The following is a 17,881-nucleotide window of genomic DNA, read 5'->3' as shown; positions in this document are numbered from 1 at the left end:
GAAGTTGTGTCTGAAATGGACAGGAAATGTGAAACAGAGAATTCAGAGGAAGGATGAGACAGATCTGTTCAGGAAAAGAGAGCTAAGAGATCCCCATGACCCGAAAGATGGAGAGCAGCTCTCTGGCCCACTGGGCATCCCAGTTCCCGATTCCAGCACAATGAGGGGCCTTTCCCATTAATTCCTTCTACTTAGTTCCATTTTATTGTTGAACTAGTTTGAGACAACTTTGTGCCTTGCAAGCAAGCCACTACTGACACAGATCAGTTCTAACAGCTCCGTACCTTGGGCTGTTATGACGCTAGCACATTTATAATATCAGCAGTACATATATGTATTTCACAGATGAAACTCTCTTTTAAAAATTATGGGAAGAGGTTATGATGTAGAGTTCCTAAGATGGTATTTCACAAAGTTAGGGGCACCCAAATACGTCCCCTCTACTGAAATTGTTACTGTGTGTGGTATCATTATTACATGGGAAAGGAGATATATATTTTTTAAGATTTTATTTATTTACTCATGAGAGACAGAGAGAGAGCGAGAGAGAGGCAGAGACAGAGGCAGAGGGAGAATCAGGCTCCATGGAAGGAGTCCGACATGGGACTTGATCCTGGGACCCCAGGATCACACCCTGGGTCAAAGGCAGGTGTTAAACTGCTGAGCCACCCAGGGATCCCCAGGGGAAAGGACTTATTTTAACAGCAAAAAAGGGGGGCAGGATACTCACACAATTTGAGATTTGGCCTACTAAAAAAGTCTTTACATTGGAGTTATTCTCATTTTGGCTCAGGCCAAGCCTTCTCCCTAGGCATTGTCTACAGAATGGCATTTGGAGCCTCTACCTTAACCTTATGAGCAGAGAGCTGTCTCCCCCCCGGGGAAGACATGTGGAGCAGTGAATGGTAGTAATGGTACGAGAGCCATAGGAGTAGGATTCAAGGGTTTGGAAGGCTGGGTTTCCCTCTGTACTTCATGGGGAATCATGATACCAACCCATCTCCCTTTGTTTCTGTTACAACTTTCTAGATGTTTTTCCCAAATCCCCAGGTGACCCCAAACCTACAAACCCAGAGAAGTCATTTGGGGTCATGCACAAAGGCGTGGCTTGTTAAACCAGGCCACCTGAACTCCAATCATCCTTTCAACTCTTCCCTTCTTCAAGGAGGGCTTTCTATCACCAAGAGATCCTGGGGTAACAGGCTTCCTGCAGGTCCCCTCTCTGTTTCATCTATAACATGTGGAGACTGGTCCTCTGGGAAGATTCTCCTCCTGATGGAGAAGTGAGGGGAGAGAGCCAGGAATGAAAGAACTGCTGCCTGCTGCACTGTGACTGTCATATGGGATTCTCATTTAAACCTCATTGCAACTCATGATACTGGTAACCATTGAGAAAAAAAATCATTTAAGCCACTTGCTTGAAATTCTAGCAAGTGAAGGAAATAGGACCAAATCTGCTGGATTCCAGGGCTGACAGTCAGTGGTAAAGTCATTTAATCAGGAGTCTGGAGATGCTGGCTCTAGTTCAGCTCCTACCAAAAAGTGGGCAATGTAGAGAGCCTCACCGAGTCCTAGTTTCTCATCTGTAAGGCCAGAGGTTGAACTAGTTGGTTAGGCAGTCCTCTCAGGACTAAAACTTCATAACTTTGACATAGACACTACACAAAGAAGAAAAAAGCATGTCACCCAGAAGACTTGCTTATTGAGATTTCCTTCAAATTATTTACCCTATTGCATTTGCTAGATAGAGATATGCAGCTTAACTAGCACTAGGATCTAGCTTTCTACATTTACGGCCTCAAGCACATGCAACACAGTTGCACAGCATTAATTTTTAAAAGACTGCCATACTTACATTCTATCATCACGAACAAATATTTGCTGAAATGTTCACCATGAGCATTATGTTATACTAGGAGATCAAATTTATTCTTACTCTGAAATGCTGTTGTATTTGGAGACCAAAGCCAAAGAGAAAAGAAAGTTAAAGCTAGAGGCACTGATGATGTGTTTCCATTCCCATTTTTCGGACCCCTTAAAGTCAAAATTGAAATACCGAGTCCAGAAAACAAAGCCTGCTAATGTAGCTTTACATAACATGATAAGCCTTGGGAATGGTGAGGTGTCTGGTTAGCCAGGGTATACGTGTCACTTCAAATTATGTTATATTTTGAACAAAACTCAACATTGCCTTACTAAAGTTTTACATCATTCTAATTAATGCCCAATTCCCACAAAGAATTTGGAAATATGATGCTTCTCACACACAAATGTATTTGGGATGACTCCTTATCCTAATAGTTGACCTTTGAAATGGGTTTCAACGGCACAGGTCCACTTATATTCAGATATTTTTGGATAAATACAGGACAGTACTCTAAGTGTATTTTCTTCTCCTTATGATTTTTTTAAAGATTGTATTTCTTTATTCATGAGAGACACACACACACAGAGAGAGAGAGAGAGAGAGAGAGAGGCAGAGACATAGGCAGAGGGAGAAGCAGGCTCCATGCAGGGAGCCCGATGTGGGACTCGATCCCAGGACTCCAGGATCATGCCCTGGGCTGAAGGGAGGTGCTCAACCACTGAGCCACCCAGGAGTCCCTCCTTATGATTTTATTTATAATATTTTCTTTTCTTTAGCTTAGGGTATTGTAAGACTACAGTATATAACACATATACAAAATATGTGTTAATCGACTGTTTATTGGCAAGGCCTCCAGTCAATAGAAGGCCATTGGTCATAAAGTTCTGGGGGAGTGAAAAGTTATACACACATTTTTGACTGTGTGTGGGGGGTCAGTGCCGCTAAACTATGAGTTGTTCAAGGATTAACCGTATTCATCAACTGACACGGTTAATTTAATAACAACATTCCAATGCTTTAATCCTATTTCTTGTACTTAGGAGGCTTTCAACTCAAACCTATTTAAAACTGACTCCAACTGAAGAGAACTTTCTAGTTGTTAGGTACTCCTGTGAAAGATTCAAGGAGCACAATATTAGAAGTTAACAACAATGGATCATCCCCACACGTCTGTTTTCTCTACCATCCCTGCTTCACACTGGCCTCAGGAGAATGAAGGATTGTCCCTAAGGAAAACTGAAGTGTCTCCTTTGCTTAGAGCCCTTTCTACAAGCCACAGTGCCATCACTTGCCTCCCTTCTTTGCCTCTCCTTGTTTCCAATTTCTTTTCTCTTCTTTTCCAGATTCTCTTCCTTTCTTTCATTTAAGTGATATTTATGTTCAACATGGGTCTCAAACTCACAATCCCAAGATCAAGGGTCGCACGCAGCACTGACTGAACCAGCCAGGTGCCCCTCCTCATTTTCAAATTCTGAGGCCTCTGCTAGGTTTGGGCCTGGGGATAGGGAGAATGACAAGAGCTCTCTGAGGCATATCTGGCTTCCATCCTGCCTCTGCCCTTACGTAAACCCACCCCAGGTGGCCGCATCTATCTAGGCTGACATCCTCTCCCATCAGGTGGCCCACCTGCCATTTTCAGTTGAGTCTCGGATGCAAAGCAGGTGTTTTTCAGAAGCAGCAGGCCTGGGTTCCATGAAGCTCCTTGGCTACTTCCCACAACACCTGTGGTGGATGGCCAGAAAAGCAAAACCCAAGCCCTTATCTCCTCAGGGTCGTTCCTATGCTGATGGCCAACGTGGGGAATAGACAGAGGACACCCACTGTTCTAGAATATGACAGCTGGATGTACACTTAGAAAATGTTTAAGACGGTAAACTTTATGTCCACAATATTTACCACAGTTAAAAAGAAAAAAGAAAGGCACCTGCAGAGGAGCCTGCTTCTCCCTCTGCCTGTGTTTCTGCCTCTCTCTCTGTGTCTCATGAATAAATAAATAAAATCTTTAAAAAAAGAACGATGTGAATCAATTTACTTTGTGCCTCAGTTTCCCCATTTGTAAAATGGGAACCACAGCACACCCACCCCATGGGTTGCTGTGGAAGTTAATACTTGTAAAGCACTTAGAACAGTGGCTGGCAAATATTAAGTCCTATATGAGTGTGTCCATTCCTCTCATTTTTATTACTAAGATGCATATCAGTAAATGATCTGGAGCCAACATGGGTCATAGAGGAGCTGCCTTGAGCAAGCTGGGGAGGAGGAGGTCTTGCTGGAGAGCCCCTGCTTCAGATGATGTGCCATGATCCTGCCTTACTGTTGATTCCACAGCTCAGTTTGTGGAAAGTCAAGAAATATTTCGGGGCAAGCATGCAATTAGTATTAACTTTAATATTAACTTCACAATTAAATACACACACACATTTCAGAACACTGCAAGCATTTGGTTTTGATGGGTTTAAGTCAAGGCTTGGGGGGAACTGGGGAAAAGACAGCCAATCCGGTTTAGTGGCTGCTACTGATTAGAATGCCACACGCAACAGAATAAAAAGGCAGGAGGTGAGGTACAACTCAATGCAGAAAAAGAAAAGGTGAAAACATGAAGAGACAAAGAACAGGCTGACCAAAATGGACCGACCGTCTATTCGTTCATGATGAAAACATAGGTACAGTTAACCCCTGTTCCCCTCAAGGAAGGAGAAAGCAGTGACAGTCCCAACCTTATGGTTTAGAAAGAAATGCTGAAAGCAAACCCTGAGTGACAATGAGTTTTCCCTGAAATATCTTGCCACAGGCAGATATTTAAATTCATCTTGTCATTGGAGAACATGTCACATTGGCCAATCGTCCTGAGGTTGTCCCAAGGCTGCAGGAGAGCTATCAGAGCTTGCCAAACCACACTGAAATACCTTCCTTAGGCCTGAGTGCAGTTTGGTGGTGAACCCAGCCTGCCATCTTGATTGGCACTGGCCATTGGGCTTCTCTACAAAGACTGGCCTGTGAGCACAGTGCTCTGTGCCTCTGCTCTGCCACTCAGGCTAACAAGACTCTCATAAATAGACCAAGGTGAATACATAAAGAAACAGAAGATCAAGGATTACGGCTAAGGAACTAATTCTATCACTGAAGCCTGGGTAACCCTGGAGTATATGCCTCAGTTTACTATGCATCTGTTGCCAGTATTTAAATATTTCAGTTCTTGTTGAGCCACTGATGAATAATTTTTGACAACTTTATTTTTTAAATATTTGTTAAAAACCAATGGTGGAAAAATATGTGTGTTTTAAGAAACAAAAATTTCCATAGTCCTCATGAACAAAGGACTTACTCTCGAATCCAAAATCAGCCAGTGAGAGCTGAAGGCAGGGTCTCAGAGAAATATATCTGTACACCCACGTTCACAGCAGCATAATTCACAATGCCAAGAGTGGATAAACGATTGTCCACCAATGGATGAATGGATAAACAAAATATGGTATATTCATACGACAGATGATTATTTGGCCTCAAAAAGCAAAGAAATTCAGACATACGCTACAACACGAATGAGCCTTCAGAATGCTACATGAAGTATAATAATCCAGATACAAAAAGATACACCCACTGTAAGAGTCCATTTATATGAGGTGTCCAGAGTAGTCAATTCATGACAGAAATTCAAATGATGGGCACCAGGGAGGGGGCTGGCAGGAGAAGGGATGGGAAGGTGTTGATAAATGTGAGCAGAGTTTCCATTTTGAAAATAAAAGCGGGTGCTGGGGATTGGTTGTACAACACTGTAAGTGTAATTACACTGCTGAACTGTACACTTAGAAAATGTTTAAGACGGTAAACTTTATGTCCACAAATATTCCTACCACAGTTAAAAAGAAAAAAGAAAGGCACCTGCAGAGGAGCCTGCTTCTCCCTCTGCCTGTGTTTCTGCCTCTCTCTCTGTGTCTCATGAATAAATAAATAAAATCTTTAAAAAAAGAACGATGTGAATCAATTTACTTTGTGCCTCAGTTTCCCCATTTGTAAAATGGGAACCACAGCACACCCACCCCATGGGTTGCTGTGGAAGTTAATACTTGTAAAGCACTTAGAACAGTGGCTGGCAAATATTAAGTCCTATATGAGTGTGTCCATTCCTCTCATTTTTATTACTAAGATGCATATCAGTAAATGATCTGGAGCCAACATGGGTCATAGAGGAGCTGCCTTGAGCAAGCTGGGGAGGAGGAGGTCTTGCTGGAGAGCCCCTGCTTCAGATGATGTGCCATGATCCTGCCTTACTGTTGATTCCACAGCTCAGTTTGTGGAAAGTCAAGAAATATTTCGGGGCAAGCATGCAATTAGTATTAACTTTAATATTAACTCTCACAATTAAATACACACACACATTTCAGAACACTGCAAGCATTTGGTTTTGATGGGTTTAAGTCAAGGCTTGGGGGGAACTGGGGAAAAGACAGCCAATCCGGTTTAGTGGCTGCTACTGATTAGAATGCCACACGCAACAGAATAAAAAGGCAGGAGGTGAGGTACAACTCAATGCAGAAAAAGAAAAGGTGGAGTACTAACTCGCTGAGATGATTCAATTTTCATCAAGTACCTTTGAATGTCAAGTTCTGCCTGAAGAGAGATCAGCATGCACTGCAAAGCCTGCATGATAGGAGAAAAAGAGAGAGAGAAAAGATAGAAAAGAAAAGGGTGAAAACATGAAGAGACAAAGAACAGGCTGACCAAAATGGACCGACCGTCTATTCGTTCATGATGAAAACATAGGTACAGTTAACCCCTGTTCCCCTCAAGGAAGGAGAAAGCAGTGACAGTCCCAACCTTATGGTTTAGAAAGAAATGCTGAAAGCAAACCCTGAGTGACAATGAGTTTTCCCTGAAATATCTTGCCACAGGCAGATATTTAAATTCATCTTGTCATTGGAGAACATGTCACATTGGCCAATCGTCCTGAGGTTGTCCCAAGGCTGCAGGAGAGCTATCAGAGCTTGCCAAACCACACTGAAATACCTTCCTTAGGCTGAGTGCAGTTTGGTGGTGAACCCAGCCTGCCATCTTGATTGGCACTGGCCATTGGGCTTCTCTACAAAGACTGGCCTGTGAGCACAGTGCTCTGTGCCTCTGCTCTGCCACTCAGGCTAACAAGACTCTCATAAATAGACCCAAGGTGAATACATAAAGAAACAGAAGATCAGGATTACGGCTAAGGGAACTAATTCTATCACTGAAGCCTGGGTAACCCTGGAGTATATGCCTCAGTTTACTATGCATCTGTTGCCAGTATTTAAATATTTCAGTTCTTGTTGAGCCACTGATGAATAATTTTTGACAACTTTATTTTTTAAATATTTGTTCCCACTAGCAAGAAAAGCCTGTCCTGGGAGATCTGAAGGGGATCCTCCATCACCTCCTGCAGAAAGGAAGTCCCCAGGGAGCTGGGTGGGGGTGGGGGGACACTGGGGTGCCTGAGGCCACCACATCTTCAAGTGCTGTCGCCAGACCCACCTGAGACCTCTTAAAAGTAGGATTTGCTGATACTTTCCAAATCACGTTCCCAAACACATACACACACCATCACCACCACCAGCTGCCCTCCCAGTGTCCCTGGAATGCTTTTCAAATAAACAAATACCCGTGCAAAGTTCTAGTTTTAGGCTAAAGGTTCTTTTTTCCCTCTAGAGCTGCTCTGGGGAAGCATATCAGGGCTTGATAAGATGGAAGACAGGATTTAGAATGAGAACATTTTCTTTTTTATCACATTCTTCTTACAGAACGCAGGCTCCAGGGGCATCTGGGTGGCTCAAGTGGTTAAGCGTCTGCCTTTGGCTCAGGTCATGATCCTAGGATCCCAGGATCTAGTCCTGCATTGGGCTCCCTGCAGGGAGCCTCCTTCTCCCTCTGTCTGTGTCTCTGCCTCTCTGTATGTGTCTCTTGTGAATACATAAATAAAATCTTTAAAAAAAGAACGATGTGAATCAATTTACTTTGTGCCTCAGTTTCCCCATTTGTAAAATGGGAACCACAGCACACCCACCCCATGGGTTGCTGTGAGAAGTTAATACTTGTAAAGCACTTAGAACAGTGGCTGGCAAATATTAAGTCCTATATGAGTGTGTCCATTCCTCTCATTTTTATTACTAAGATGCATATCAGTAAAATGATCTGGAGCCAACACTGGTCATAGAGGAGCTGCCTTGAGCAAGCTGGGGAGGAGGAGGTCTTGCTGGAGAGCCCCTGCTTCAGATGATGTGCCATGATCCTGCCTTACTGTTGATTCCACAGCTCAGTTTGTGGAAAGTCAAGAAATATTTCGGGGCAAGCATGCAATTAGTATTAACTTTAATATTAACTCTCACAATTAAATACACACACACATTTCAGAACACTGCAAGCATTTGGTTTTGATGGGTTTAAGTCAAGGCTTGGGGGGAACTGGGGAAAAGACAGCCAATCCGGTTTAGTGGCTGCTACTGATTAGAATGCCACACGCAACAGAATAAAAAGGCAGGAGGTGAGGTACAACTCAATGCAGAAAAAGAAAAGGTGGAGTACTAACTCGCTGAGATGATTCAATTTTCATCAAGTACCTTTGAATGTCAAGTTCTGCCTGAAGAGAGATCAGCATGCACTGCAAAGCCTGCATGATAGGAGAAAAAGAGAGAGAGAAAAGATAGAAAAGAAAAGGGTGAAAACATGAAGAGACAAAGAACAGGCTGACCAAAATGGACCGACCGTCTATTCGTTCATGATGAAAACATAGGTACAGTTAACCCCTGTTCCCCTCAAGGAAGGAGAAAGCAGTGACAGTCCCAACCTTATGGTTTAGAAAGAAATGCTGAAAGCAAACCCTGAGTGACAATGAGTTTTCCCTGAAATATCTTGCCACAGGCAGATATTTAAATTCATCTTGTCATTGGAGAACATGTCACATTGGCCAATCGTCCTGAGGTTGTCCCAAGGCTGCAGGAGAGCTATCAGAGCTTGCCAAACCACACTGAAATACCTTCCTTAGGCTGAGTGCAGTTTGGTGGTGAACCCAGCCTGCCATCTTGATTGGCACTGGCCATTGGGCTTCTCTACAAAGACTGGCCTGTGAGCACAGTGCTCTGTGCCTCTGCTCTGCCACTCAGGCTAACAAGACTCTCATAAATAGACCCAAGGTGAATACATAAAGAAACAGAAGATCAGGATTACGGCTAAGGGAACTAATTCTATCACTGAAGCCTGGGTAACCCTGGAGTATATGCCTCAGTTTACTATGCATCTGTTGCCAGTATTTAAATATTTCAGTTCTTGTTGAGCCACTGATGAATAATTTTTGACAACTTTATTTTTTAAATATTTGTTAAAAACCAATGGTGGAAAAATATGTGTGTTTTAAGAAACAAAAATTTCCATAGTCCTCATGAACAAAGGACTTACTCTCGAATCCAAAATCAGCCAGTGAGAGCTGAAGGCAGGGTCTCAGAGAAATATATCTGTACACCCACGTTCACAGCAGCATAATTCACAATGCCAAGAGTGGATAAACCCGATTGTCCACCAATGGATGAATGGATAAACAAAATATGGTATATTCATACGACAGATGATTATTTGGCCTCAAAAAGCAAAGAAATTCAGACATACGCTACAACACGAATGAGCCTTCAGAATGCTACATGAAGTATAATAATCCAGATACAAAAAGATACACCCACTGTAAGAGTCCATTTATATGAGGTGTCCAGAGTAGTCAATTCATGACAGAAAGTCAAATGATGGGCACCAGGGAGGGGCTGGCAGGAGAAGGGGATGGGAAGGTGTTGATAAATGTGAGCAGAGTTTCCATTTTGTAAAAGGAAAAGCGTGCTGGGGATTGGTTGTACAACACTGTAAGTGTAATTACACTGCTGAACTGTACACTTAGAAAATGTTTAAGACGGTAAACTTTATGTCACAAATATTCTACCACAGTTAAAAAGAAAAAAGAAAGGCACCTGCAGGGAGCCTGCTTCTCCCTCTGCCTGTGTTTCTGCCTCTCTCTCTGTGTCTCATGAATAAATAAATAAAATCTTTAAGAAAAAAAAAGGAAAGAAAAAAAGGGGGAAATCGGCCAGTGAGATGTCCTGGCTTGACGGCTACTTCATCCATGACTGCAGGTGCACACAGATATGTCCATACAAATGACCAACATATAGGAGGCCTCTAAGTCTCGCCATAATTGCATTATATGATATCTGTGATCCATACCACCATTATAGATACAGAGATGATACTATATATAGTATGTGTTTTTCTTTTATTTCTGAATGATTTTATATTAGTTAGAACCCAGTTTCACATATCGGACACAAATCTCTGTAAGAAAAAGAACATTGAGTACAGATGGCTACATCCTAAAGCCAAAAGATAGGTCTCCCAACAAGAACTGTACTAAAATAGTCTACCCAGAATGCTTTCAGAGGTGGGATATAAAAAGGAAAAGAACTCGAAGGGACTTTTAAGAGAAAAGGAGAGTGACACCATTAGAAGAGCTATTAGCTAGAATGACCTCATAAAAGCCCTTTTCTGGGTAAATATATTCTCCCCAGAAATGTGAGGGTTGCTGTAGGGCCTCGGATTCTTTACAGGCTTCATCAGCTATGAAAGAAATCTCCTGAAGTAGATCACAAATAATAAAGCCCTGTAGGTGCATGATAAATAAAAGTGCAAGATAAAAACAGGATGATAGATTTGAAGAGCTGTTGTGGACACGAAAGGGGGAAAGCATACAGAAAACCAAAGCTGGCATCACAATGAGATGGGGAGTAAAATGGGCCGAGGGTCTCTACCCTCGGAACCCAGGAAATTGAGAGAAACAGACAGAGAGAGAAAGAGAGAGAGGGCCCTGCCCAGTGGGGGTGGAGAACAGAGAGCTACAGTAGGGGAGACCAGCACCCCAACAAAGAGGCTGCCAGCAGGGCAGACACCCCAACCTCTCTCTGGATGGGGGACTCTCAGCAGAGGATGAGATGCAAGAGCTCCCACGTAAAAGGGGCTCCAGAACTCTTGAGGCCACAAGAACCTGAGCTCTATAGCTCTATAGACAGATACATTGTCCCGGGATTACCAAATTAAACTCACAGAAAACATCCTCACTTCTCAGCAGGTAGCGCTGCTGGGCAAAATGTTTGGAGCTCCACTGACCTACTCTGAGTTAAATCAAGTGTGCAGGGACGCCTGGGTGGCTCAGGGGTTGAGCGTCTGCCTTTGGCTCAGGTCATGATCCCGGAGTCCTGGGATCGAGTCCTGCATCGGGGTCCCTGCAGGGAGCCTGCTTCTCCCTCTGCCTGTGTCTCTGTGTCTCTCAGGAATAAATAAACAAAATCTTTAAAAAAATAAATAAATAAATCAAGTGTGCAGAACTCAGAAGTCTGATTTACAGATTTGACCATAAAATAGAAAATTGTCCCTTAAAAAACAAAAAATTCAGTGTGGGAATGGGGTAGTAGCGTCTCTGAGTCACTTTGGAGGATTATCATGGAGATCAGTGGTTTATGGTCATCACAAGGCTATGTTAACTGAGGGAATGTAACCAGGGAAAACGCAAGACTCACCACCTCAAGGGAAAAGCTGTGGTGACAATCATCATAATGCCATAAAAATTAAACAGAAGGACGTTTTGATAATTTCAAAGGCCCCCTAGTAAATCCAATGGCTATCATTAAGAGGAAAATAGTCAAGTGAAACTACAGAGGGGCTTGTTTCATAGAAGGGTGCTTGAGATCTCTTCCAAAGGCTAGTGTAGCAGGAGAAGAAACAGGCTCAAAGATTTTCTTCCCAAGAACAAAAAAAGAGAGTGCTGATGAGCCGGAGAAGGGCACATGAGGAATAGTAAGTATTGAATGAATGCCTTTCGTTCTATCTCTTTCTGAGTTTTCTAGAATAAAGATAATTATATAATAATAATAGGGAAAAGAAGGAGAGTGTTGGTAAAGGTGGTAAAAAGGAAATGTAGGTCCCTCAGGAGTATAAGAATGAGAGAGAAACTGTAAGGGACTTTGGAGATTTGCTGAAACTGGAAAGCTCTCCAAAGGTTCCGGTTTTGAACAGAAATTGAAGATTTTCTGATACTCTTTCCTTCCAGTCAACTTTCGACTATTCAGAGGGGTAATTTAAGCAGTTTGAAGACTAACTGTGGTCAAAGAAAATGCATTCATGAAAAAAAATGACAAGATCTCGTGAAAACATGTCTGTATTAGGAGTTCCCCAGAGTTTGTAATTATACAGTAATCACTGAGCTGTCCACCGTTATCTTCTCCTAACAAGAACATCTAATTGCCAGAGACTTAACTTAGAATTTTCTTCATGTTTCTAAATTTATGGACCCGTATTTCCTCTTCCTCCTCTCTCATTGCCAACACCCTTGTTCTTTATTTGACCAATGGAGAATTATCAGTATTAGTTTCCACTTAGTTCAAGATTCAAGGGATGCAAAGTGCTATTTTTATCCAATTTCTGAAAGCCTTCTGTCCCCTGCTCTTGGAACCACATAGCAGCTATTTAATTTCTGTAAGCCTGACTTTCCTTATCTGGAAAGTGAGGACAATAATAGTATTTACTTCACATAGTTGTTATGAGGATCAAATGGGAGTGAGGCATGGAAACCAAGAGGCACAATTCCTGGCACAGACTAACAAGGCAAATGCTAGGAACTTGAAACTTTTATTAAAACAACTGCATTCCCCCAAAGATGCTTTACTTACACTAACAAGGCAATAAGTATCTAATGCCTTAAAATTTTGCATTTCCTTTTGATTCAGCCATTCTATTCCAAGCAACTGACTTTATTTTTTTTTTTAATTTATTTATGATAGTCACAGAGAGAGAGAGAGAGAGGCAGAGACACAGGCAGAGGGAGAAGCAGGCTCCATGCACCAGGAGCCTGACGTGGGATTCGATCCCAGGTCTCCAGGATCGCGCCCTGGGCCAAAGGCAGGCGCCAAACCGCTGCGCCACCCAGGGATCCCGCAACTGACTTTAAAGGAAATAATCCACAACAATCCACAAGCGTGCACGCAATGGAATCCACCAAACTAAGCAACCACTAACAATGACGAAGAAGCAGACCCTGTAACCACACAGAATGAAACTCATACATAGAATTCAGTGGGGAAAATCACCGAAGGTAAAATGACATGTGTTTGCATTTCCTTAAGTCTGTATTCCCAGAAAAAATAGGACATACACCAAAATGTTAATCCCCATGGGTTATGGGATTGTGATTTAAAAAAAATTTTTTTTTATTTATTTATGATAGTCACAGAGAGAGAGAGAGAGAGAGTCAGAGACATAGGCAGAGGGAGAAGCAGGCTCCATGCACTGGGAGCCTGATGTGGGATTCGATCCTCGATCTCCAGGATCGCGCCCTGGGCCAAAGGCAGGCGCCAAACCGCTGCGCCATCCAGGGATCCCCGGGATTGTGATTTTTCACTCTTAATCTGTTCTTTCTAGCATTTCTAGAATATACATGTATTACTTTTGTACTTAAAAAAAAAGATTTTTTTTCAAAGTTGCCTAGGATTTGAGATTTGTGCTTGCTTTTCTGATTCATTTCTTCCTCTCCCAAAATGAAGCACTGAGATGTAATGAGCACTGGGTGTTATATGCAACTGATGAATCACTGAATTCTACCTACAAAATTAATAATATCCCATATGTTTATTAATTCAATTTAAATACATTTTTAAAAATGAAGCAATGAATATGATATAAACAGCTACAGATGAATTTAAAACAAAATCAGGGGCACCTCGGTGGCTCAGATGGTTGAGTGTCTGCCTTTGGCTCAGCTCAAGATCCTAGGGTCCTGGGATCCAGCTCCAGTCTGGCTCCCTGGTCAGCAGGGAGTCTGCTTCCCCCTCTCCCTCTGCCCTTCCCCTGCTTGTATTCTCTCTCTCTCTCTCCCTATCAAATAAATAAAATCTTTAAAAAATAAAAAATAAAACAAAATCGGAAAACAAGATTTTATTCACTTGATAGCCTTAAAAATGGGAAGAAAATAAGATAATATCTAAATGCAGTCTTTTTATCAACTTGTAAGCTTGTCAAACACTTGATTAAGTATCAGTTGCACCACGAGGGGGCGCCTTGAACCTAAAGCGTACAATAAATGTCCCTAGCATGATGGAAAGAAACAGCTGAAATCCCAAACTTTGGTGGCAACACTCCATACTGATGGCTTTGAGTCAATCTTCATCTCTTCAAAATGCCCCAGAGTCCCTTGTACAGTGCACTTTGGCTGTATGTAACCAGTAAGAAAAAAGCCACAACAGGGTGACCGTTTGTGTCCTTAACACCAATGACTGCAGTGAGTTGATTTCTGCCAAGTCTAATAAGTTGCTATTGAAGAAACAAAAATTAGTAGCTCCTGTGACACAAAACAAAGAACACAACAAAAGCAAACATTGGGGAAATTATCTCCGAAGTAATTTTATCCTAAAGACACACTATTCTGGGGCACTTGGGTGGCTCAGTTGGTTAAGTGTCTGCCTTCTGCTTAGGTCATGATCCCAGGGTCCCTGCTTGGTGGTGAGTCTGTTTCTCCCCCTCCCATTCCCCCTGCTTGTGCTTGTTCTTTCTCTCTCTGTAAATAAGTAAATAAAATCTTAAAAAAAAAAAAAGACACACAGTTCTATCAGTAACTTGGGGACTAAAGCACTTTCAGGTTATTTGGGGTAAAAAAAAAGTTGCTAACTCCATTGAGAGACCCAATTGTAACATAATTCCTTCCTAAAAATATTTAAAATATTAAAGATGGAATAAAAGGTAGCCTTGTGAGACTTTGTGAGTCATGTTCAGTTTTATAATTGATTAACAATAATCTTAAAACAAGATAGAGTCTGAGGGACTCTCAAGAGTAAACAGACAAACAAACAAACAAACAAAAAAGCTACACTATCTCAAAAAGAAAAAGATTCAGGGCAGAAATCCTAGGAATTTGGAATTTCCTGAGAATTCTAAGTAATTCTACAGTTAATTTAGGACAGTGATTGGGGGGGATCACTTTTGGAGAGAGAGAACTGGCCTTGTCAGGTTCAAGTTCAACTCTCATAACGTCTTGTGCACCTCACCTTGGAAACGCTGCCTCGGTTATGTGTCATGTGCAGTTCCTCATCCTTAAAGTAGTTAGATAATATTTATGTTACAGTTTCGTTATATGAAATGAGACTACTTCTGAAAACATGCAAATCTGTGCCTAGGAAACAAAAACGCAATAGCTGGCTTACTAATAAGAGCCTGAGAAATATTAGGATGGCCACACCTCCTGTGCTAGTCTGCCCTCAAGGGAAGTGTCTGAACCCCTCTGGACCCCAATGGAGGTAGGGAGTCTGATGTTTGAAAAATAGAAAACAACTAAATTTGTCAACTTATGCATAGAGTGGAGTGTTGGCTTTCAAAGTAGTGAGTTTGCACGGTTACACAGTTATTTCTATGACCTTGCCATGGCCTCCAAAAACAGATCGCAAAGTATGCCAGGAAACCTGCCCCACTCCAGGCAGGCGCCCAGCCAGTTCACGCTCTAGCCACACCCGTTTGTGGCCAGTGTTCCGACTGGGGCAGCCTGTGGGACAGCAGCTGGGAAACACTGTAGTATTAACCCTAGTCATTCTTCTTCAATTCTGGTGTTTCAAACTCCACCCTTCTTAACTCACAGAATATGAGACTAAATGATGCCACACATCTCTGAGAGATCTGAAAAGGTTAGGTCTCATGCAAACGGATGGTGGCATTAGGATAAACAAATGCACCAACTTCCTAGTTACAAGATGACCGAGATGACGGAGATGACCCTTGTAGATCTTAGAGGGCTTTCCTAAGAGGTCTTTCCTCCACATTCCTGCTTAACAAAGAAGGAAAAGGAAGTGAAGTGCCCCACATAGTGTTATATGAAATGTCTGGGAAGAGTTAAGCCAGGTCAGCCCCCATAAAGATGGCAGGTATCTTGGAACTGCCACAACCAAATGCAATCTATGGACATCGGGATGACCAGTTCCTTGAGAATTCCGCTGATTTTTCTTCCATAGCACTTAATGCTACCTGGCACATCAGATATTTCACTTACTTGCTTGTTTCTTGTCTGTGCCCTCTTACTCCCCAAGTAAGCACTAGGAAGGGCAGGGATCTCTCCAGTGCTCAGACTTCACTTCCAGAATGAACAGAAAATCTGGAAGGAGGGAGGCACACTGGTGCTCTGGGAGCCTTGGCTTTGGCAGACAGCTTGATTTAAGGGCTTATCTCCTGTCCCTAAACTACTTCAGATGCAAGGAGTTCAGGCGCCAGGAGCCGGCCCAGAAACTCACTAATGCTCACATCATCTTCCCCAGCCAACCTGCAGGACTGTCCCTAGCCATGGCTCACGCTCCCTCAAGAGCATTCCAACTCATCACCCTGACTTCCTGCATGCTTTAATGCTTCTTGGCTACTCTCACACCTTCTTGGAAGGAGGAGAATCTCCATCTGATATGGAATTTCTGTTTGGCAGAGTTTTCCTTCCCTTCAATTTCCACCAAAACTTTCCTCCTCTGGAACGTTAAAACTCAAGGGAAGCAAAAATAGTTAAAACCCCTAAAAAGGGCCTCTGAAGCCCAGGTTTCTATTTCTCCTTCATTATTCCAAATCTCTGTAAAACACTCCATCCTTGCCTCGAGAGCCGTTGCTGCAAGGGAGTGATGCTTCCTGCTGGGATGGCAGTGCCTCCACTGGGCCATGATCTGACCAGGCCTTGCTTTAGAAGCAGCCTCTTTGCACTTGAAATGCGACCAAAGGTACAAATTTAATAGGGAAGAAAGAGGGGATAACTGAATTTTAATAAGTAGGAAGGTAGGGTAAAAAATGGGATCTTTTACTGAAACAAGTTGGGAATGCACTGCACTTTTGATTTTTTCTTCTCCTAGAGAAAAGAGCCACAGAAACTAGAATCCCTTCAATCTGGACCAATTTGCCTCTGAAGCAAGGTGACTTACACCACCCAGACCAGCTAAAAGATGCCTCTGAGCATCTTGTCTTCCTCTACCTACACTGCAGGAGCACTGGCCTTTGCATACCTCTACTCCAGAAATTTCCAAAATGGCTGGAGGTGATATACATGGGGGCATTTGCAGAATAACAGCTCACGCCATTCTGTAAGGGAGACATGAGGCTCAGTGGTCCAGAAAGCACTAGGCAAAGAGTTGGAGTCTCGGTTCTATAAGCTTCTCCGGGCACTCAACATAACTCAGGCACCTGTCTGGTCCTCAGTTTCCTTATGTGTAAAATGAAGAGTTGGATTCAAGTTCTATGGCTGACCTCAGCTTTGGGTTGCTGAGGCATACTGTCTCCTAACACCCGTGGCCACAGCAGAGCACTCTACTCACAGTCATGACTGAGGAACGCCGAGCGCGTAGGCCAGAGCTCCAAGCGCCGGTGGGGAGAACCTGGCTACAGGCCTAGGTTCAGTGCTCCATCACCGCTCGACTTTGAATAAATTACTTGAGCTGACCTTGGGCTTTGTATTGGGCCCGTTAAACCACTAACATTCACTTTCCCTCTCTGCAAAACAGCAACAACCATCCTGCCTGCTTCACAACATCACCAAGAAGTACAAGGGGAAGTAAATTGGACAAAAGTCACTGTTGAGTGTGAGGCTTTAATAATAATAATAATAATAATAATAATAATAATAATAATAAAGTAGTGTTTTTCTTAACAAGGAGTTGGAGGCAGGCAGCAGGCACACACAGACAAGAATTCTTAGAATGTTCTGCTGCTGAAGGATGGGGTCTGGCTCTGTTTCACTCTAGGCCACTTAGCTGCTGGGATGGAAGGCCTTTCAACATGCAGCCTCAACTCATGAGCAAACAAAGATTATGGTGGTGGATGTTAGCTTCCTATCCACAGCTGGGGGCCTGGGCCTTGACACTTGCTGTCCTGAAGCCCTAAGGCCCATCTGTTGTGGGGCTGCAACCTCCCTGGCCCCAAGGCGAGCTGCTATTCTGATCTCTGATTCTCTGCTGC

General features: G+C 42.9%; 1 protein-coding gene across 19 annotated transcripts in view; it reads right to left on the bottom strand.

Annotated features, from left to right (window-relative positions):
- Window positions 1-17,881, bottom strand: part of KIAA1217 (KIAA1217 ortholog) — a 464,836-nt gene that overhangs the window by 141,318 nt on the left and 305,637 nt on the right. Inside the window, exon 1 of one of the 19 annotated variants that reach the window (XM_041765789.1) lies at window positions 8,452-8,470. The exons of 15 other annotated variants lie outside the window; for them this stretch is intronic. Coding sequence is in view for 1 of the 4 variants with exons in the window: in XM_041765785.1 (XP_041621719.1) it covers window positions 6,428-6,496 (69 nt within the window). In the remaining 3 variants the exon portion in view is untranslated. 3 more of the 19 variants (XM_041765784.1, XM_041765785.1, XM_041765791.1) reach the window with 3 other exon arrangements.

This window comes from Vulpes lagopus, chromosome 8, assembly GCF_018345385.1.
Source record: "Vulpes lagopus strain Blue_001 chromosome 8, ASM1834538v1, whole genome shotgun sequence".
Lineage (NCBI taxonomy): Eukaryota > Metazoa > Chordata > Mammalia > Carnivora > Canidae > Vulpes > Vulpes lagopus.
Note: the sequence above shows the minus strand (reverse complement) of the source record. Positions and strands in the feature narration are given on the sequence as shown.